The sequence below is a fragment of the Cryptomeria japonica genome, chromosome 4 (genome assembly GCF_030272615.1).
Source record: "Cryptomeria japonica chromosome 4, Sugi_1.0, whole genome shotgun sequence".
In the NCBI taxonomy this organism is placed as follows: Eukaryota; Viridiplantae; Streptophyta; class Pinopsida; order Cupressales; family Cupressaceae; genus Cryptomeria; species Cryptomeria japonica.
In genome coordinates this window covers 595,185,039-595,207,321 of record NC_081408.1, presented here as the reverse complement: position 1 = coordinate 595,207,321, position 22,283 = coordinate 595,185,039, and the positions used below count along the sequence as shown (strand labels likewise).

The 22,283-nt window shown below is 39.0% G+C and overlaps 1 protein-coding gene across 5 annotated transcripts in view; it reads right to left on the bottom strand.

The window, feature by feature from the left end:
* LOC131042958 (UDP-N-acetylmuramoyl-L-alanyl-D-glutamate--2,6-diaminopimelate ligase MurE homolog, chloroplastic) overlaps positions 1-22,283 on the bottom strand; it is a 91,423-nt gene that overhangs the window by 21,998 nt on the left and 47,142 nt on the right. For all 5 annotated transcript variants that reach the window (XM_057976304.2, XM_057976301.2, XM_057976300.2 and 2 more), the window contains exon 5: positions 6,874-7,019. In XM_057976304.2, the coding sequence (XP_057832287.1) occupies positions 6,874-7,019 (146 nt within the window). The remainder of the gene's footprint in view (positions 1-6,873; positions 7,020-22,283) is intronic.

The following is a 22,283-nucleotide window of genomic DNA, read 5'->3' as shown; positions in this document are numbered from 1 at the left end:
GACACAAAGAATCAACTGAAACACCCAAGAGATGCACAAACTTTAGTTGTATGAGTGACCCCAATGCATATATGGAGGTTAGAAATCGCTCAATGTCAAGAGGGGAGAAGGTTTACCACAAGTCACACTCAGAAATAAGTTAACACAGCATATAAGAGAGAAGAGCCACAAAACATTCACCTATGATGAAGGTAAGGAAACATACACATCATACATAAGTTTGAAGGAAGGCAAGAATGGTGATTTTCAATTCATTATAAGGCCAATGGCCAAACTTACAGTTGCATAAATGCAAGATAAATACAAGAGAAGTGAAAGAGCATGGAATAACTCAAGCCAGGAGGGAGAGAACCCTTTACAATGAGGCTTAATAGCCTTTATATAGAAAAATGGTTACAAGAGTGATCATGACCCTTGTGCGTGCGGGGAAATGTCAGCCTGGGAGTGCAAGGAAGTGCGTGCACTTGACTTCTGTACATGCAAGCAACCTAGCCATACCCTAAAAATGCAATCCTAAGAAGGGTGGATTGACTGACCTTCCAAAGTCGGAGCATGCAGACATGACATAAGTCACTACAACAAGCATGGCCTTGTACCTCTCTTAATGGAAATCATGCCAGAAACATTAAATGCACCCCTGTGGCTCCACAAATGAAGGTGCACAAGTCACAAAAGTCGTCGGAGCACTTAAAGCTTTGAGTGATGATCACACCATCCGGAAGTGTTACCAGCCGGAAAGAAGTCCGAGGACTTCGGAAACTCAGGTTCCCGAAGTGGGGAAGACAAGCAAAGAATTTCGAAACCTCGGGGTTCCGGGTGTTCCAGGAAGGAAAAAAGAGAACAGCAAGGAACTTCAAAACCTCGGGGTTCTGAAGTTTCGGGAAAAAAAGAGAACTTCGGAACCTCAGGGTTCTGGAGTTCCAAAGAAAGAAAGGAAGAAAGGCTAGCAGGGAACTTCGAAAACTCAGGGTTCCGGAGTTCCAGAGAAGGCAAGGGAAAGGAACTTCGGAACCTTGAGGTTCCGGAGTTCTGGAGAACTGAAAAGGAGGTAAGGAAAAGGCGAGACTTAGCAAAGGAACTTCGGTTCCAGAGTTTCGGGGAAGGGAAGAAGAAGAGAAAGGAAATTCGAAACCTCGGGGTTCTAAAATTCCGGGGAACAGAAGAGGAGGGGGGAAAGAAAGGGAGGAACTTCGGAACCTCGGGGTTTCGGGGTTCCAGGAAAGAGAAAGGAGAGGCGGCAAAGGGAAGGAACTTCGGAAACTCAGGGTTCCGGAGTTCCGGGGAAGGAAGAAAAGGCCAAGGAAGGAACTTCCTCCGGGCAAGGCAACACCTCACACTTCATGATTCTTCTGCTTTTCTCCTTGATCAACTAGGGCAATGCTGATCCATGGATCGTATCTCTGATCGGTTCTTATGGATGGACCAAGGGTGTCATAAAATGACAACAGGCTGATGCCCTTACCATATGCGGGGCGGGGTTCAAAGCCCCTTTTGAGTCTGATTTGAGGAGACCCATTTTGACTCAATTGGTGAATGATGTGAAGAAGGAATTAGGTGAACAATGCCAGATATGGAGCACTAAAGGTTGCACCATCATGACTAATGGTTGGATGGATAGGAGAAAAAGAACTCATTAATTTTCTTGTTTCTTCCGCAGGTGATTGATTAATTTTAGTTTCATTTAGTCATTAATTTTTTATTTTTCATTTAATGATTTATTGAATGATCATTTATCTTGCTTTATTTTTTTATTTCAGGGGGCACCGTTTTCATCAAGTCCATTGATGCCTCCGCCCATTGCAAGAATGCCACCTACCTATGTGAGCAGATAGAGGAGGTGATTGATGAGGTGGGTGAGGAAAACGTGGTACAGGTGGTGACCGACAATGCAGCAAATTATGTTGCTGCAGGTAAACTTTTGATTACAAACTAATTTTGTTTGCAAATTAATTACTATTTTGTAACTTCATTAATTACAATGCAACAAATTATGTTGCTGCAGGTAGACTATTGATGGAGAGGCACCCATCTATAGTTTGGACTCCATGTGCCACCCATTGCATTGATCTCATGTTGGAGGATATTGGAAAACTCCCATGGGTCAAGAGATGTGTAGAAAGGGCAAGAAATGTGTGCAAATTTGTATATAATCATTCATGGGTGTTGGCTCTTACGAGACAATACACAGAGCAAAAGGAGTTAGCTCGTCCAAGAATCACAAGATTTGCCACAAACTTCATCACATTGCAGTCCATGCTTTGCTGTAAGTTGGCCTTGAGACGTATGATTATTGGTGAGGAGTGGTCTTCCTCATCTTATGCTGCCACCCCTGCAACGAAAGATATGGCAAACTACATTTTTGATGAGCGAGACTTTTGGATCCCTTGTGATGAGACAGTGAAGGTAATTTGTTTATAAATTCTACAATTTAACTTTTTGTTTTATAACTTATTCATCATATTCTCTTATTTGCTCATTTTTCTAAATTACACAATATTTTCAATTTTGCAGTTTGTTAATTGGTCCCATTTGGGAGATCATTGATAGGAGATGGCATCATGAGCTTCATAGGCCCATCCATGCAGCAGCCTATTATCCAAATCCGACATTCCATTTTAGCCCTACTTTCAAGGCTAATGTGGAGGTCCTTAATGGGCTATACTCAATTATGGAGAAGATGGCACCTATTGGTTCTACTCAGACAAAGCTTATTCGAGAGCTACAGTTGTTCTCAAATGCACAAGGGGAGACCACCTCTCGTCCTATCGCCAAAGAAAGTAGGACAACTATGATGCCAGGTAAAAATAAATTGTAAGGCTTAATTTTAATTTTATTGTATATTGTTGTAGCGTCGTAAATTGTACGCACTTGCTAGGGTGGTACAATTTCACACCTAGTTTAGCACCCGCCTTGGCGCATTTTGTATTTTGCATTGCATTTCCCCTTTAGCACTTAATTAATTAAATTAATTAGGTCTAAGGTCCTATTTTATCATCTCCCATATCATAAAGTTGGGCCCTTTCATTAAAGTGTGCCCTTTTCATTTTATTCCTCCTATACATCATTTAATCAAAAACCCTAATTAGGTCCTATTTTGAACTTGGGGGCTTGATTTTGGGGGTCAAAACATCTCGAAATCACCTGTAACTTCGGGATTCTCTCTAAAATCATCATATCCGACAGTCCTGAAAATTTGGTGAAAAGTTGTCGGGACCATGGCGCCCGGAGTGCAACATGGTCCCGGACATTTTTCCCGAAATTTTAGGAGCGCGATCCAATCATAAAATAAAGCTTAACCCCAAGAAATTGGCGGGAGATTCAATCTCTAAGTCGGCCTAAAGTTGAAATTAAGACCTAGGGTTTCATACATAAGAGCTCTCTTTCTTCATTTGAAAGGATCCGAATTTTGGTTTTCAGGACCTCATATGCAGCGAAAGAGCAGATCTTTGAAGACTTCAACAACATTCAACATCTTTCTATCAAGCATTTATCAATTTCATTCATCCATTTAGGGCTTGGAAGACATTGAAGAACAATAGGAGATTACCGACTGAAGATTGGCTTGTACCCCTCCCTTGGGGTTGGGTATGATTTCATGTTGTTTTCATGTCTTTGCATAAGCTTCAATATATCCTTTATTCATGCTTTAGATCACTTTGCATCTTGATTTAGAGCATTCACATTATCATTTACAAGCAATTAGGGTTTACTTTCTAGGTTGCTCTAGTTTGCTTTCTTGCATTTAAGGACCTTACACACACACTAGGTCTGCACACACAATACATTTTACAATACAACTTGGCCATTCGTGGAGGTGGAAATCACCAAAGCGGGGGTTTGACTAAGGCAAAACCCTATATAGCCGCCCAAACACCTTTTCAGATATAAGTGCAGGTTTCGGGACTCGGACGACGCCGCAAGTTACAGATCCGGAAGAAGCAGACGGAGACCGAACTTCACACCAAATCTCAGAGCAAAAGACCAGGACAGGGGCGTGGGGCGCCCTGGTCCCTGGGACAGGGGCATTGGGCGCCCTGGTCCTTTTGACAGCAGTTTTCAGCATTTTTGACAGCTTTGCAAAACAGCAGTTTTCGGAGCAGTTTCAGGGGCAGAATCAGGACAGTGGTGCTCGCGCCTCCATCCCGAACATTTTCAGTCAGATTTTAACTCCGGGTATGCATTTGCATTCTTGTCTTGTCCTTGTGTTTACAGCTTTCCATCATTCAAGTTCAATTCTGTAATCTTGTTATTAGTTCACACTTGCACTTTGGGGTTAGGGATTGAACTTGCATCATTTCATCTTTCAATTACAACAAAGGAATAGAAATCCTAATAGGTAGCCCGTGGCTCTCTCTTCCACAAGAAGAAGTAGCCAATTGTGTGATACCTCTAGGCTCTTTCGTATTCCACAAGTGTGTGGTTGAAAGTGAGATTAGGGCATGTTTGCTTAGTGTCACTTTTTCTCCCACACAATTGTTAAATGAGTTTATGAGTGAGACTGATTTTATTTATTTTTCTCATTTCAAACTCAGATAATTGGTGGTGCTTTTTTGGCCGAATGACACCAAATCTTCAGAAGTTGGCCATTCGCATCTTGAGCCAACCATGCAACGCATCTAGTTGTGAGCGCAATTGGAGTATGTTTGAGCACATACACTCCAAGAGGCGCAATAGATTAATCGTGGAGAAGATGAATGATCTCGTCTTTGTTCACTACAACCTCCACCTGAGAATGAGAAAGAATGCATTAGCTGACATCTCTCCTATCATTCTAGATGAGGTTGATCCTGATGCAGAGTGGGCCACTGAGACAGACCCTATGGCCGTCTTTAGTGATGATGACACTGATTGGATCGACCAGGTAGAGATAGAGGCTGAGGTTGTAGCCATGGCAAAGGAGCGGAGAGCACGAGCAAAGACAGGAGATTCAAAGGCAGATAGTGACACAGATATTCCTGCTGTTGGTGAGCATGGCATGGTGTCATGAGGAGCGGCTATGGCTGTCGAATCATCTAGGACCTACTTTAGACGCCTTCGCAGGGGGCCGGGGCCAGAGGGTGCACGCTCCTCTGAGCCATAGTCTTGTAATTGAAATTACCTTTGGTATTTGTATGGAACATTTGATGATGATCATATGATGACATGGATTTTTTATTCCAGGAGTTTTGTAATATTTTATACATTTGACAATATTTATATATCTATGTTTGTTATTTCCTTCAGCTACAGTTTTCGTTTATGCTTATTTAATTGATGTATACTTGTGTATGTAATCAAATGAGCCGAGTTTGATGATGTTATTGTGTCTTTAAGGTGTATTCAATAAAGGGTGCATGAAACAAGTTTTAAATCTCTAAAAATCTCTAAAGTTCTTGAGTTTTTCACTTTCCCCGAGTCCAACCGAGTATGAAACTGAGTCTGACTCCAAGTCCCCAATCCGAGTCGGCCTTGCTGAGTCCGAGTCCCGTTTCTTTGGTTTATATGCACATCATAGTTGTTAAAATGTCACTTACAATACAATTCATATAGATTTTCATTGTTTATATGCACATCATAGTTGTCAAAATGTCACTTACAATACAATTCATACAGATTTTCGTTGTTTATATGCACATCACAATTGTCATATAGTTTGTGATGTAATTGTTTGTGACTTTGTACAAAGTTAACCAATAAACTAAGTAAAAACTTCCAAAAAATTCAAAGGTAAATTTAATAGACTATTTATAGAGGATGAAGCATGTTTTTAAATGAAATTTTTGTATTAAAAAGATAAAACTTTGTTGATATTAATTAAGAATTTTTTTATTTATTTAATATATTTTCTTATTATCCTTTATAGATTGTTTAAAAAAATACACATTTTTGTGTAATAAATTATTATTAAATAATATATATTAAAATTATAAATGAAATTGATTGAAGTTCAAATCAAATATTAAATACTGTTTTGTATTATAAAAACACAAAAATGGGTGTTCTATAAAGAATACTAATAAAAAATATTAAATAAAATAAAATAAAATAAAAATTTTAATTAATATCAACAAATTCATTTGTATTTTTAATACAAAAATATCATTTAAAAATAATTTCTTAATAAAATATTTTTTGATTAAAAAAAATAATTAAAAAATTCCATAAATTTATGAAACAAAACAAAGATTTCCAAAGCCAAATAAAAAATCTGAAACAAACTAAAGGTTTCAAACGATTATTGAATTTATGAAATGATTTCTTAGAATGCCGCACATTCTTCCTCCAAATTTCAATTGCAGAAACCCTATTCGACATTGCGTAGCTCCCCGCAGAAACCCTTGCGATTTGTCGATTCTCCTCTTTCGTGATCAGGGATACTGCGTTTTGTGATCAGTGATACTGTGAACACATTGCATGACATGATTCATAGAACTTTCGCGGCAATTTTTATTGTTTTATAGTAGTTTTAGGGTTTTCTTGCAGTTTTTAGGGGTCCGATTATATTCGCAATTTTACACACGAAATAGACGCGATTTAGACGAGAATAAATCGTTGAAAATCGGGAAAAAAACATTGACCGGTTTTTCCTGATTTTGGGGGGGAATTAATCGCCTGCAGCACCAATTGTCAATTAATCAGGTATAATCGCAATTTTTTCCAAATTGTTGCTTCTTTGCGGCTGTACATACTCCAAGTCTAGTACACCAAGTTGCATAAATTTTGAAACAGTTACAAGTACAAAAGGAATTAACAACTGATTCATTAATAACACAAAAACACAACAATTTAGACTATTTAGTATTTCTGGCTTCACCCTCAAATAGTCAAGTTTATTGTACGCAATCCATTATAGTGTTTTATTCTCCACATATATCAAAAAAAGAGTTAACTTACCGCCATGGAAATTCACTTGTATCAATACCAGCAGCGTGAATGGCATCAACATATTGTAGTGCTTCTCGGCACTCATTTCTGTCATCTAAAAATTTCTTTTCTTCACCAACTATTTGATATGTCTCATGGCCTTTCCCTGCAATAACCTGTCATAAATCCATTGGTCAGGACTCAGTATCATATATGAATGAATTTATAGCAACTTTCAAAACATACTGATATGCCAACAGTAAAGTCCATATCACTATAAAAAAACTTAAAATGAACAGAACAGAATAAAGCCAGAAAGCTAACAATTCTACACCCCATATTTTCAGATAATTGAAGTAAAATTTGGCTCTATAACAGTTATCACTTGATATCTAGCAGCACTAAGCTCAGATTCAATTTGTTGGACTGGCTGATGTCAAATTCAACAGCTAGGAACTTAAAGCATATGCTATTTATTCATGTGCATCTCAGAAATGGAACTTTTCTTGAATTCTCAATCTAGATTATGACTTTATTTCTACAATCACAGATCTCAATGAATTGTTCAAGATAAGACTCAGTACCCTTACAACACCATCCAAATTGGATCAAAGAATTCCACATTTGCATGAAGGCATCCAATTGCAATTTTGAATGTATATCAGAATAAGAGGTTGACTGCAAGTAGGTCGTGTTGTTCACAATATCTCAAATTATGTGATGTTTTATCAAGATTCAACTATGTAATGTTTTAGTCAATCTCATTGACCCCTGAAATTAGGGTCAATGTTTCAGTTCTGAAAATTGTATCAACAAGATTAGCTCAAAAATTATTCAGCTGAATCTTAATAAAACATCACAGAGGTTGACTACAAGTCAGTTCACCTAGAATATTTTGCAAGCAGTCTCTCCCTTCTAAATCAGAGAACAATTATGTCAGGACAGAGTGAGGCCATGAGTTGATCTTCACAGTCAAAAGGTTCTGACACTAACCATCAGCCTGTCCATTTGTATTTTGTATGATCTTGTTGCACGTTGTTAAAAAGAGAGGTAGAAACTAAAGTTTTTCTATTCTTAGTGTCACATAAGCCATTTTTTTCTGTTCATGGATTAAAATGTTGTTACAAATCTGTCATCAATCTTGTCTTTGTTAGCATTTCTATGTGAATGTATAATGTCCCCTCTCAGCTGAAGCTCTAAAAGTTACTTTGCTAAGTCTGCCTGTAGTTGTACGTCTCCCAGACTTAGCCATTTTGTGAATTAGAAGGAGACGACAACATGGGGCCCTTTTCACTTAAGTGAATTCCTATTTTTTAGTCATCGGTTGGGGTCACTTTTGACATTTAATTATTCCCAACTCATATGAAGTGGGGGCACTGAATTTTCAATATTGGATATTTGTTAGTGGCAAAACATAAATATCATCACCTGATTTATTAAGAAAATCGCCTGGTTTGTAGGAGTTTAGGGCGAAAGTCTTTTTAGGGTTATTTGCCTTTAAAAGTCGGACAGCAAGAGGGAGGCGGGGGATTGTCTTATGTTATCATTTCATTTATCTTTCTCTCTGCAATTCTGGGATGACAACCCCAAGGAAAATGTAGCTTGGACGGACACCCAAGGTCTGCATGTTAGTATAACTGCGTGGGATCAGCATTCAGCATCTGTAGAGGGTCGCAGTAGTTTAATCAGCCATGAAGTTCAGGGTTTAGAAAGTATGCAACTCATGTCAGACTGCCAGAAGTCATCGAGTTCTCAAAAATTCATGAAGATTTCAGGGATACAAACAGCTAACAGCGGATACTATGTTTGTGAGTGCTTTTGTGAATTTGTAATAAGGTAGAACATGCCTTCAGACAGTAAATTTCTTTATGGTTCTGTTTATTCTGTTTTCAGTTTATTTCCAGAAATCTGAAAATCAATAAAAATTTCTTTGCTGCATCTAGTGTAGAGTTTCTGTTTGTTTTTTATTGCCAAAGGATATTACAATGGTATCAGAGCCACAAACCCTGCCTGCCTATGGGGTTTTGATTTGATTTTTCGTGCTTTTTCATTGCATGTCCTTGTTTTAGGGTTCTATGCACTCCAAAGGATTCAAAATCCCATGATCATAGCAAAACAATGAGATCTCAGTAGAAGACAAATTGGTTGCGTTATCAGCCACAATCATCTGAGGGACCCCAAAACGAGCCAGAATATTTTCTTTAAAAAAATTACAAACTATCTCAAAAGTTGTCTTCCGCACCGGAATGGCTTCAACCCATTTGGTGAAGTAATCAGTGGCAGTCAATATGTGCAGATGTCCAGCACTTGAAGTAGGTGACAATGGACCTATAAAATCTAAACCCCACTGTTTATACAGTTCATCAATAACTACGGGTCTGAGAGGCAATGCTGCAAGTTGTGGCTTCCCAGTGAATAACTTACACTTTTCACACTTAGCTACCCAAGCATAAGCGTCCTTGAACATACCCGGCCAATAATAACAATTTTTCAAGATTTTAGAAACAGTTACTGTTAATGAAAAATGACCACCACGGGCTTCATCATGAAAAGTTTTCAACAATGACTCTTGAAGTGACTTATCTACGCAGCGCAAGAAAGTCCCATCCAACCCCTTCTTGTATAGCACATCATCAAAAATGACATATTTAGCAGCCTTTAATCTTAGGTTCCGTTTTTTCTCTCGGAGAGAGGTACGCTGGACAGTCTCCATAAGTCAGGTAATAAGCAACGTCTGCAAACCAAGTGTCTTGAAGTCCAACAAATAAGACTAAAGGCAGTTCCTCATTCACTTCACTCTTGCTTTCTGCAATTAATTTACACAAGCCTTGTCCTCTCACCAGTTTAGTTGGCTTGATGTCTAGATTGAACTCCTGTATCTTAGACACCCATGAGGCTCTATTGTTCATCCTGATATCCTATTGTGTTAAAATGCTCTTAACAGTAGAGTGCGGTATATACACCATCGCATGGGAATGAAGAATATGGTCCCTGAATTGTTTTACAGCTTTCACAACAACAAATGCTTGTTTCTCCATCAGTGAATATTTCAATTCATGTTTCTTGAGAGGAACACTCATGAAGGACATTGGAACTTCTTCGTTTTCTTCATTCTTCTGCAACAAAATTCCCGACACGGTATGTTCTGAGGCATAACAATAGATAATAAAATCTTTCTTAAAATTTGGATTGACAAGGGTAGGTGCTTGAGCTATAGCTTCTTTTATCGCTTCAAATGCCTTCTTCCCCTCATCACTCCACTTGAATACCTGCTTTTCACTCATTAAGTTCACAATATATCTTGTGGTCTCTGCAAAATCCAGAACAAATCTTCTCAAAAAATTCACTTGTCCAAAGAAGGACCTGACTGCATTTCTATTAGATGGTAGACTTAGCTGCTGAATTGCATTTACCCTTTCAAGATCCACTTTAACACCCTCTTTGGAAACAATCTGACCAAGTAATTTGCCTTCAGTGACCCCAAACACTGACTTCTTCGGATTCAAAGACACTCCATGCTCCCGGCATCTCTGCAATACTTGCCTTAAGTCTCTTAGGTGATGTTTTCTCTTCTTCGAAAAGACAGTTAAATTATCAAGGTATATAACAATTATTTTATCTTTCAGATGACCAAAAGACAAGTCCATAGCCCTTTGGAAGGTTGCTTCAGCGTTTATCAGACCAAACAGCATCTTGTTATATGCGAAGGTCCAGGGAGTGATGAAAGTTGTTTTGTGCTGGTCCTTCTCGGAGACACTAATCTGGTTATAACCAGAAAAGCCATCAAGCATAGACATCATTTATGAACCCAAAACCGTTTGCAGAATATGATCCATAGCAAGCAGTGGATAATTATCTTTTAGGCTAGCTTGATTTAAATTCCTAAAGTCCACACAAATTCTTATCTCCCCGTTTTTCTTACGAACTGGGACTATGTTGGCTATCCAAGTGGAATGATGAATAGGATATATGATTCTAGCATTCAACATTTTGTCTACCTCGTTAAATATAGCTTCAGCAACTTTGGGGTTAAAATTTCTTAATTTCTATCAGAAAGGACTTGTTCTGGGCTTCAAAGGAATATGTTGTTGAAAGTTTCCGTCCCTGAAGTTTTTCAAGTCATCATAGCACCAAGCAAAAACGTCTCTATATTCCAACAGGAGACTTACGAACCTATCCTCCTCTACAAGTGTGCAACATTTTCGTAGGTTAACATACTTAGGATCCTTCTCAGTTCCAATATTAACTCTTTCATAACCACCAACATCCTGGATTGTAGGAATTCGCTCATCCTTTTTCTTACTAAAGGCATCATGACGATCAAAGAGACGTTCTAAAGAGATTAACCCTTTAGGAATCTTATTTCCTTTTAATTGTATTACTCCATCATTTATTTCTTGACCCGGTTCCGGTGAAAAGTCCTTGCACTCACCGTTTGATCCTTCAAAGAAAGTAGTAGTGAACATTTTTGTGCAATGCAAAAAGTTTTTGATTTGCTTGTCATTTTCAAAGACCTGCCAAAATTCTAAATTATCAGGTACACTCGATCGGTATATCAATTCCACTCGGTAGTTATCATTTGTAAACTCGGGATGAGGAATCAAAAGGGAAGTTGATACTGTCAAGGAATCAGCTTTAGAATTATGTTCTCTGGGAATGGCCTCGATAGAAAATGGATCAAAACCCTCAATTTCATCCCACACTCTATTTCGGTAATGCCTCAACCTCTCATTCTTTACATTGAACAACCCTCTGACTTGTTTCACAATCAACTCCATATCTCCCTTAACTTGCAACAGCTTCACTCCCAGCTTCTTCGCTTCGGCTAATCCCAACAGCAGGGCCTCATACTCGGCAATATTATTTGTGTTCTTGAACTCCAACTTGAAAGAGAAAGGAATATATTTGCTAGAGGAAGGAATAAGAACTACCCCGGCTCCAGAACCTGATGCTGCACAACTTCCATCAAATTCCATCAACCATAAATCCTCTGGTGCCTCAGGTTGTAACAGATTTCCTACAGCTTCATTATCAGATAAGATCATATAATTCCCAAATTGACATTCATGATACAGTATTTGTGCTTTTGGATCGTCAGAAAGAAAAACAGAGAACTTAGATTTGGGCTTGGGTTGCGAAATGACTCACGATTTCCCTATGGGAATGGTGGCCTGAGACCAGTCCATCTTAATCTCACCCCCTAGGTCTCTACAAAATGTACGACTTAACAACATGTCGTAACTCGCGGGAATATCAGCTATCAAAATGGTTAACTTTATTCTTTTATCTAGATGAGCAGCAAGGACCACTTGAGCATCTTTGATCTATCCCAACAAGGGTATTTACTTGGAGTCCATCAAGTAACATCTACCAAAGGTTTTTGTTAAGGATAATCCCAAGGCCTTGGCTACTGCAGATGGCATGATGTTATCTGAGGCACCTGAGTCTATAATACAGTTATTCAGTTTATGACCATTTATGAACAAGGATATATAAAAAGGCTCAGGTTTTGATTCAAGGACGGACAACATATCATCAGCTTGATGGGCAACTATTTCAGGGAAAGCTTCATGGGCAGCAGGATGAGTTGACACATCTCCTTGGGAGGACAATGCAGCATTAATTGATTGTTGTATCATGTCGGCTTGTACATATGCATTATTTCCTTTCACAAACTTAACTAACCTATCCAGTTCTTTGGGGTTTGATTTAAGATATTCTGCTGGTGTGATTTGAATCCGAGAGGATTTACAAAATTCTACGATATCAAACGAACCCTCAATCTCTACAAATTTCAATAACTGAGGTTCTTGAGGTCTGAAATTATTATTATGAAACCGGGAAATAATCTCCTTACCTTTGGGATTGACAACAAAAGACGAAGGAGCACCTTGAGGTTTGACATTCTGTTGATTTATGGTCAGCACAGCACAGGAAGGATCTTCCAAGGTAACCAAAATATCACCTCCTCTTTCTGAATCTGACTCATACTCCAGGAAGTGGATTTCAGAGTCGCCAGGCTGCCTAAAAGACTCTTCTTCACTCAGTTCACTCAGTTCACTCAGCACCTCCTTAGAACCAATCAATTGAGCATAACGCACCATCTCTAGGCAAGAACTTCCATCATGGTCATCGGTGAGATGAAAAATACACATGTTAGCTTTTGGTGGAGGCGCTTCAATAGCTAGCCTTTGCTGTAAGGGAGGTAATTGTAGTGCTTTACCTCCAGTTCCTGCTAACTGATTTGGAAATTTCCTTGGGATATCTTGATAGGTCTATGGATAAGTTGTATTGGATTTAGGCAATTGTCTCTTGAGTGTTATCGCATCATTCATCAACCTCAGAATCACAGGGTCTGATGAAGTTGTTGAAGTTGATGCCTGCAGGCCAACAGTTTGAATTTCCCTCTTCCACTTTCCTGCAGTGATTAAATCATCCTCCAATTCTACAACTAAAGTCTTGGCGGCTGCTAAATTTTGCACTCTTTGCCTATGGATCAAAAAACTTATTATTAGAGGGCCTTTGAGTAGCTGGGATCTTATGGACTATCTTATCAAACTTAGCCACAAAATCTCTCATTGTTTCAGGGATCTCCTTTTTCAATTGTGCTAATTGAGCCAAAAGTGAGTGTTCATCCTCAGCTAATTTAAATCTAGATTCGAATTTTGTCTTGAGATCTTGCCAATTTGTAATATCACTGTTAGGTAAATGGTAAAACCAATCTACGGCAACTTCAGTCAATGTTTGAACAAATAATCGTAGAGCCACATCTTCATGCTAGATTGCTAACACACCACAAGCCATATTAAAGGCATTCAAATGGTCGTCAGTTGTGACCTTCCCATCACCACTAAACTCGCATAAATGATCTCTTGATCCTTTCGATAAAGGATTTAAATTTGCTCCAAGAGCAAGTGGCCCTACAGCTGGCCCCCAAGAGTTATTAGCAGCCATGGGTAAAACAATATTCAAAGGTGTAGGATTGATTACAGTAGGAAGGGCAACACCATGCAAAGTTAGGGCGTGACAAATTGAAGATATAGGTAAAATAGGAGACGAGCTTGGAGGTCTACTTCTTGCTCTTCTTCTGGGTGTAAAGGACGCGGAAAAATTTAAATTTTGTAATTCTTGAAATACAGAATCAAACACTCCTTCACACCTCTGGGACCTTGAATATCTTCTTGACTCCAGCCTGTTTATAAATGTCCCTTCAATATGCACACAGGATGAATACTTAAGCTAATCACAAGACAGCCCTATGCACCTTATGATTGTATCTAATCTACTATTCGACTCCCCAGCTGAGTCGCCAAAAATTTGTTGGTTAATAGATTTGTCTTTTACACATTTTAATTCTTTAACTTCTGCATACCCATAAACAAAAGACAAAACACACCAACAGTTGGATAACTGCTTAAACAGTTAACCTCTGTATAGGGGTACAGCTCCCCAACAATGATTTTCAATAAGCTTAAGTTACAACAATTTCTATGCACACTTTTTACCAAAAAGCATTGAAGGTATTTAAGCATTCATAAGTCAACACAAAATGAATACTGCAAATGTTTTTAAGCACAGATTTCTTTTAAAAGCTCACAGACTTTCATTCCTCTAATCGGCAAGACAGACATTTCAAAAGTTTTTCTCTCTGCACATTCACATATGCTATATCAGAAAGATAACAAATTCCGCAATTGAATCGAATCTTCACAAGGATTCACACTTCAATTCATTAATACATAAATTTATAAGACAGAAAATGCTGCAATTTCATTCACAAATCAAATTATCTTTCCTTCAAGATACATAACACTGCAAAAATAATATAAAGCTTATGTCCTATCTCAACCAAAAATTCTTGGACCTTTTACAAAGCTCATAACCAAGTATATATAGCCACCAGGCCATGAAAATTTGTTACAATTAAAACCACAGTAAAATGTTTAACCCTCCCCGAGAGTCAAAGAAGTCTATCCCTATAACAAAAAAGCAACTACTAAACAAGAAAAGCGGCATAAACCGCGAGCAACGGCTATGTGATCCAACTCCAGCAGTCGACGTGGCTTCCACCTGTTTCTCCTGAGGCGAAGGAGTGCTACGGATATTGCCCCATTCCAAATGAGTTGTAGAGAAGTTGAGGATGAGCTGATAATGCGGAAGACCAATATGAAGTATTTGTTGCTTCCAGACCTCCTCCTTCTTGCTCATCTGTACAACTTTGCCCTTATGTGTCTCAAGATGATCAAAGCAAACAACTAGCATGGATTCAATTCGTGCAATTTTTGAGAAATCTTCTATTGTTAAGGATTTTGCTTCCTGGATTTGTTGAACTCGATCCTTGAAGGCTTGAATCATATTAGCTGAATCTTCAAGTGTCTGCCTATCATCTTTCAGGAGTTGAATATCTATGCACTTCATATCTTTTTGCATAATATTAATCAATTCTTTTAACTCCTTCAAACGTTTGATTGATTCTTCATGCCCCTGTTCAATAATTGAGTTCCTCCATTCAATATTTTCTTTGCATACAAAAAGCACATAGTCATCTAGACCATGCACTGGTTTTTCTACCAGGAAGTTCATGACTCCATACCTTTGGGTATCTCTCATTTGTTCCAGCATAGCTACCCATTTGCTTTTCTCTTTTTCCCACGTGATTATTTTTGTTTCTAATTCCTTGCCCACAGACTCTGCACTTCCAAATACCTTAATCAGATCAGAGATGTAGTTTGTACCTTGTTGAGCAATTGATTCCAACCACTCACCAAAGACGTCTGTTACCATCCGACTTCTCTGAACCTGATCAAGCAATCTCTAGTTCATTGGTGACTTTGGATCAAATGACAAAGGTACCTAGGAAAGCAGTTGTGGATTGGGATCTTGTATGGCATTGATGTACTAAGCCATCTGCATTATATTTTGTTTCATTTCATTCTTATCTTTTTCGTCCTTCCAAGTCCGAATTCTCTTGGTGGAGGTTTCCAGGTGTTTAGCATTTGCAGCTCGAGAGGCCACCCCTAAATCAACCTTTTCAATAACAAAGTCTTTTTCAGTGATGGTCTCAGCGTCTTTATCCATTGGGGGTCTAGCTACTTCTACAATCCAATGCCTTGTTTGATCATCTACATCTATCATTGCTTCAGTTTCAAGTCTCTTGGATTTTGACGTTCTCCCCAAACATTTACTAGCCATATCGTCCATTGGAATAGAGATTGGAATTACATTTATTTTCTTGCTAAGTGAAGTGCTTAACCATTTGGGGACAATAGACATTTCCTTGGGTGGAGGCGATTGCTGGTTAGTGATAACAACAACCATGGTATTTGCAAAATCCCCAGTTTCTTGAGTTTCCTTTCCTTTGTCAGTAGCACCAGCAGTGAGCTTGTCCTGCACCTGGGCATCCATCATCCTTGAATTTCTTCTTCAGAGTCCAAACCTACAACAAGTGGATTTGTAGGGAGTTTCTAATTGTTCTTCTTGCTACGGGATTGTGTGACACGAACAAGGTAGGAACTCAGAGAAGATTCTCCTAAGTTTGTAGTTTTGATTTTCTCGGTCCTCTGTTTTTCATTACCTGCAACATCAATAGCAATGTTAGAAGAGGGAAAAGATACTTGTGAAGTTGCAAGAGTTCGGCCAACTTTTCTACTCTTAGGTGCAGAAATGGGCTGCTGTCCAAAACGGCAGTCCTTTAGCCATCTTTCAGTCCGTCTAATAACATTGAAGGCTATAGCTTGAATGTTGTCATCTCCTTATCTATCCCAATCAACTTCTGGAATAGGTTGCCCCTGTGTCTTCTCCTTGAACTCGGGATCAACAACCTTTTCGCCCTCATCCTCTTGTACATCGGAAACATTCATAGATAGACCCATCGTCACAATCTGTTAAACTGTGAACCTAGACCACAATCTCTTTCTGACTTCAAACTCATCATTACAGTTCTCCCAATAGTCTTCTAGCTGAGGTTCATGACAAAAATCAAAAATCAATATCAACATTCAAGTTTTCTATGGAAAACCTTCGGCAATCAAATTTGCGTCTAGCGACATATGACTGCAAATGGAACTTCATGAATTCAAGTTCAAGATTTAAGGCATTTGAATAGATCTACAGGCTATTATAACCCAGCTCCACTGGAAAAACAACTCCAGACTTCCCTTCATTTCTTTTATCAATGTAAGCGAGTTGTTGACTGACCTCAATCAAAATATAACTATCTAGAACATACCTGAGTAACCTGAAAGGTTCACCCTGAAAGCCGCCAGCTCTAACATAAGTGAACTGAGCAAACTGAATGAAGAAACTACCATAGATACCTACAAATTCCATCGCTTTTGTTGATAATATTATATTTATATTACCTTGCAACTCATGAACCAATCTACTTGCAAAATATCGTTCCACCTCATGAAGTTTTCAGCATATTTTTGTTGCTGCAGGTGAGGGTAGTATTCGTAAACCCTTATCCCATCAACCCAGGGTTCATGGTGTAAACCATTCCAGTCTCGAGTGCAGGCGAGCATATAAAACAGGTGCGAGGACATATAAAAACCGCACATCCCTGCAAATTTGTTTAAGCCCTCATGTAATCTCTCTGCAATATCTTGCCCCTAATCTAGATAAGCGCTTCCATTGAACATAACTTGAATGTAGAAATGCATCCAGTCTTCCCAATAGAAGGCATGAGCATTTTCCTTCAATCTGTTCAACAAAATAACAATATCCCGCACTTTATTATAAAATGTTCTCTGGTGAGTGGCCTCGGCAACCTTGAACCTCCTTTTTGGATTTTCAGCAACCAGTTTCTAGCAATTACGCTTCTGTAGGTAATCTTCTTCTTGGAGAAGAAAGAGTATGAGGTACCAATGGTCCAATCTTCATACGGCTCCTTATGGGGAATTCCCATGGCTGCCATTAGAGTCTCCCTATCAATTTTCAACAACACCTCTCCATTGATAGCCCTAATACACCTTTGTTCTGTGTCATACCGGTTCATGCATTCTGAAACCAACTCTGGGCACGGTGCCGCAACAAGAAATGCAGCAGCTTCAATCAGACCACTTCTTATGATTTTCTCCATCATGGAATTTTGAGCTGGATTCTTAGCTCTTTCTAGGAAGTCAATGAGATTTGCTTGCAGCAATGAAGTGTCACCCATCTCCGGAAATGACTTAATCAAACAGGAAGTACGACCCAATTTCGGCAAAGTTGGCCTCATGATAGCCCCTCTCATACTTATCAAACAACTTCGAGAATAAAATGAATTCCACTATTACAGCAAAGGAAATGGGCAACAGCTAGCTTTTGAGCAAGAAAATACAACAACAGAAGAAACAATTGAAACTAACCTGATTCTGACAGCAAATTCCTGAAACCTTCCGAGTTCATATACAATACCTCCGGCCTCCTTCGCTTTCACGGCTACTGAGAAAATACTTGAGAGATTACTAGCTTTTGCAACAAAAAATGAATAAAATCTCACTCAAATCCTAACTAGTTGTACTAATTAAGTTCGTGTGAATTGACACCTGATTTGATGGATATCCGGCATGCATTTAATTTCGGGTCACTCCATTACATGTCACACGAATTACCATGATTATTTGCCATAATTAGAAACTAACATCTCAAACTACCCGGAATATTCCCTTTCCCGTTGTCATTTTCCCTCCATGATATGTGCACCACTTCTAAATGAGGCCTCGGACTATGAATTTTGAACTTTGAACCAAGAACCAAGAACCCAAAGGTTCAAGGGTTTAAGTTCAACTTCGAGAAGGAACATAGAACACAACACAAAACGGTCTTCACGGCATAAAAACTAAAGACAAAGAACGAGAAAAGATATACAACCAACTTTGAACCTTGAACTTTGAACCAAGAGGTTCAAAGGTTCAAGCTCAACATGAACTTCAACAATAGCGCTCGCCTTTTACCATGAAACAAGGTCGCGAAGACAACTAACTTTAAAGTGGGCATTGAACTTGAACTTTGAACTAAGGCAAGGTTCAATCACTTAAGTTCAAAGGAAGGAAACACACAACCGAAAAGGAAAATAATAATTAAAGGACGTCTTTGAATTGAGACTCAAAAGAAAAGAAGGGAGGACTAACAGTTTGGAAAGACTAGACAGGAGGCCTAAAGGACCAGTGAGGCAAGCCTTCCAACTGTTGGAATACAAAGATACCCTAAATAAGATAAATATACCAACTTTTGATGGAACTGGAGAATTATCAGTAAGATCATGGGTTCAAAAGTTGGATACCTTCCTGACACTTAAGCCTATGGAAGAGAAAAAAGCAATCCAGTTTGCTACCATGCACTTGGAAGGGGTAGCATATGACTGGTGCCATCATGGACTCATTTCCCAGGACCATGCCATGATTCAATCATATGAAGAATTTGTTAATAGGCTGATCACCAGTTTTGACAGGAAGGATACAGAGGTATATTACCGGGAGTTAGCCCAGTAGAAGCAAACCGAATAGCTTGAAACATATATCAATGAATTCCAGAAGATTGCAGTAATGTTTCCTAATATGCCTCAGAAGAGGGTCACAATGCTCTTTGTGGAAGGTCTCAGTGACAAACTAAAAGGCCTAGTGAAATCTCATAGACCTGGTTCGCTTGATGATGCTATTGTAATAGCAATGGATTTGGAGGTTACAGCACCATATCAGCCTCCAAAGAAAGAGTTCATCTCTTGGAAAAATGATAGAAAGGGCCCAAGTCAACAAAAAAACACAAGTTTTAATCAGCCCAGAAGCACACCTTCAAAGGCTGACCAAGAGTCACGAAATGAACTACGGAGGAAGAAACTATGTTTCTCCTATAAAGAGCCTTGGGAACTAGGACACCGCTGCCTTGGAAAAGGTAAACTTCATTTGATTGAAGTACATTCAGAGGAGGAAAGTCAAGATGAAGTAGAGGATAGTTATAAGGTAAATAACACACAAGGAGATCAGCCAAAACAGATTGAGTTGGAAGACACTGTTGTTAGAGAAAACCCACACATAGCTACTCTTTCAGGCATTCCCAGAGGTAGACCTTTCCGGCTGAAAGGAGTTCTTAAGGGGCTGCAAATGGTATGTTTAGTGGACAGCGGTGCCACTCATAACTTTATTGATGAGGGCTTAGTCAGTAGACGAGGACTACAAGCAAAAGAATTTCCGGGATTTAATGTGATTGCGGCAGATGGTTTTCCCTTGAGTTGTACCCGTGTCATACCACAGCTGAAAATTCAAATGGGAGACTATACCTTAACAGGAGACTTCTATGTTCTTGGTCTCAGTAATGTAGATGCTATTTTGGGTCTACAGTGGCTTGAATCATTAGAGAGGTATGTTCAAGACTTCAAACAGATGCAGTTAGAGTTTATGGTTGAAGGTAAGAAAACCATACTGAAGGCTATGGCAGATGGAGGACCAAGAGTGGTCTCAGCAAAACAAATGGAAGCCCTCTTCCGCCATGATGATATTGAGTGGGCAGCCCACTACTTTGTTTCTAACAATGCTGCCACAAATAAGGAACCCTCTTACCATGTTGATATACAATCTATGTTAGATAAACATGGTGTTGTGTTTGGAGATATTCCTCCAGGACGTCCTCCTGAGAGGGGATTTGAGCATGTGATTTGAGATGCAAGAAGGTTCAAAACCAGTAACAACCACTCCTTACAGGCATCCTCGTCACTTCAAAGAAGAGATTGAAAAGACAATTAAGGAGTTGCTGAAGATGGGACACATGCGCCCAAGTTCTAACCCTTTTGCATCTTCAGTAGTGCTGGTCAAGAAAAAAGATGGCACATTACGTATGTGTATTGATTACAAGGCACTGAACAAAAGAACTATTAAGAATAGATATCCTATACCCAGGATAGACGAACTTTTGAATGAGCTGCATGGTTCAGTTTTCTTTTCCAAAATTGACCTACAGTTAGGTTATCATCAAATAAGTGTGAGGGAAGAAGACATTCAGAAAACAGCATTCCGGTGTCATTATGGGCACATTGAATTCCTTGTTATGCCCTTTGGACTCACAAATGCACCAGCAACTTTTCAATCTTGTATGAATCACGTTTTCCATGAGCAGTTGAGGAAGTTTCTATTAGTATTTTTTGATGATATACTAGTATAAAGTAAAACTTGGGAAGAACATTTGCAGCATTTAGATACTGTTCTAAGTATCATGGGACAGCAGTCATTGTTTGCTAAAGCTTCCAAGTGTGAGTTCGGAATGTCAGAGATTCTTTATCTAGGACACGTGATTGGTGTTGAAGGGGTAAAGGTTCATCAGGAGAAGATACAAGCAATCGTGGATTAGCCACCTCCTGAGAACATTTCTAATTTGAGAGGCTTCTTGGGTTTATGTTGCTATTAGTTCTTACAGAAGATTTGTATGAGGCTTTTCCCAGTTAGCTTCTCCCTTGACTGATCTTACAAAGAAGGGGGCTTTTCAGTGGTCCATAGAGGCTCAAGTTATCTTTGAAAAGCTCAAAGACATCATGAGCACATGTCCTGTATTAGCCCTCCCTAACTTCACGAAGCTTTTCATTGTGGAATGTGATGCTTCAGGACGGGGAATTGGAGCGGTACTAATGCAGGAAAGACATCCTATTGTGTTTGAGAGCAAAAAACTCATAGATCCAAAGAAATTGTACTCCACGTATGACAAAGAGATGTTGGCTATCATGCATGCACTAGCCAAGTTTAGACAGTATTTGGCGGGTGCAAAATTCACTGTTAGGACTGATCATAATAGTCTGAAATATTTTTTAGAACAAAAGGATCTCAATGAACGTCAACAGAAGTGGGTAATAAGATTCAAGCATATGACTTTGATGTTGAATATATCAAAGGAAAGAAGAATGTGGTTGCTAATACCCTTTCTAGAAGACCCACTCTATGTTCGCTTTCAGAAATTTCCGCTGATTGGAAATTGCAGCTGCTGGCCGAATACACTAAAGACTCCTTTGCTTGTGATATAGTGGATGGAAAGGTACATGATGATAGATATATCGTAGTGGGGGAGGTAATATATTACAAAATCAAGATCTACCTTGTACCTCTGGCTGGACATCAGGGGTTTTTCAAAACTTATAGGCAGGTAAGAGAGAGATTCTCTTGGACGGGACTTAAATATGATGTGCTACAACACGTCCGTGAATGTTTGACATGCCAACAGAATAAGGCAGAGCACACTTTTCCAGCAAGACTTTTGCAACCATTACCCATTCCAGAATAGAAGTGGGAAGGGATATCTATGGATTTCATCACAGGACTTCCACGAGTACAGGGAAAGGATTGCATTTTTGTAGTGGTGGGTAGACTGACAAAATATTCCTATTTCTTCGCCTTTGCTACAAATTACTCAACTTCTCAGGTTGCTGATTTATTTTTCTGGGAAGTGTTCAGAATGCACGATCTCCCTAAAACCATTGT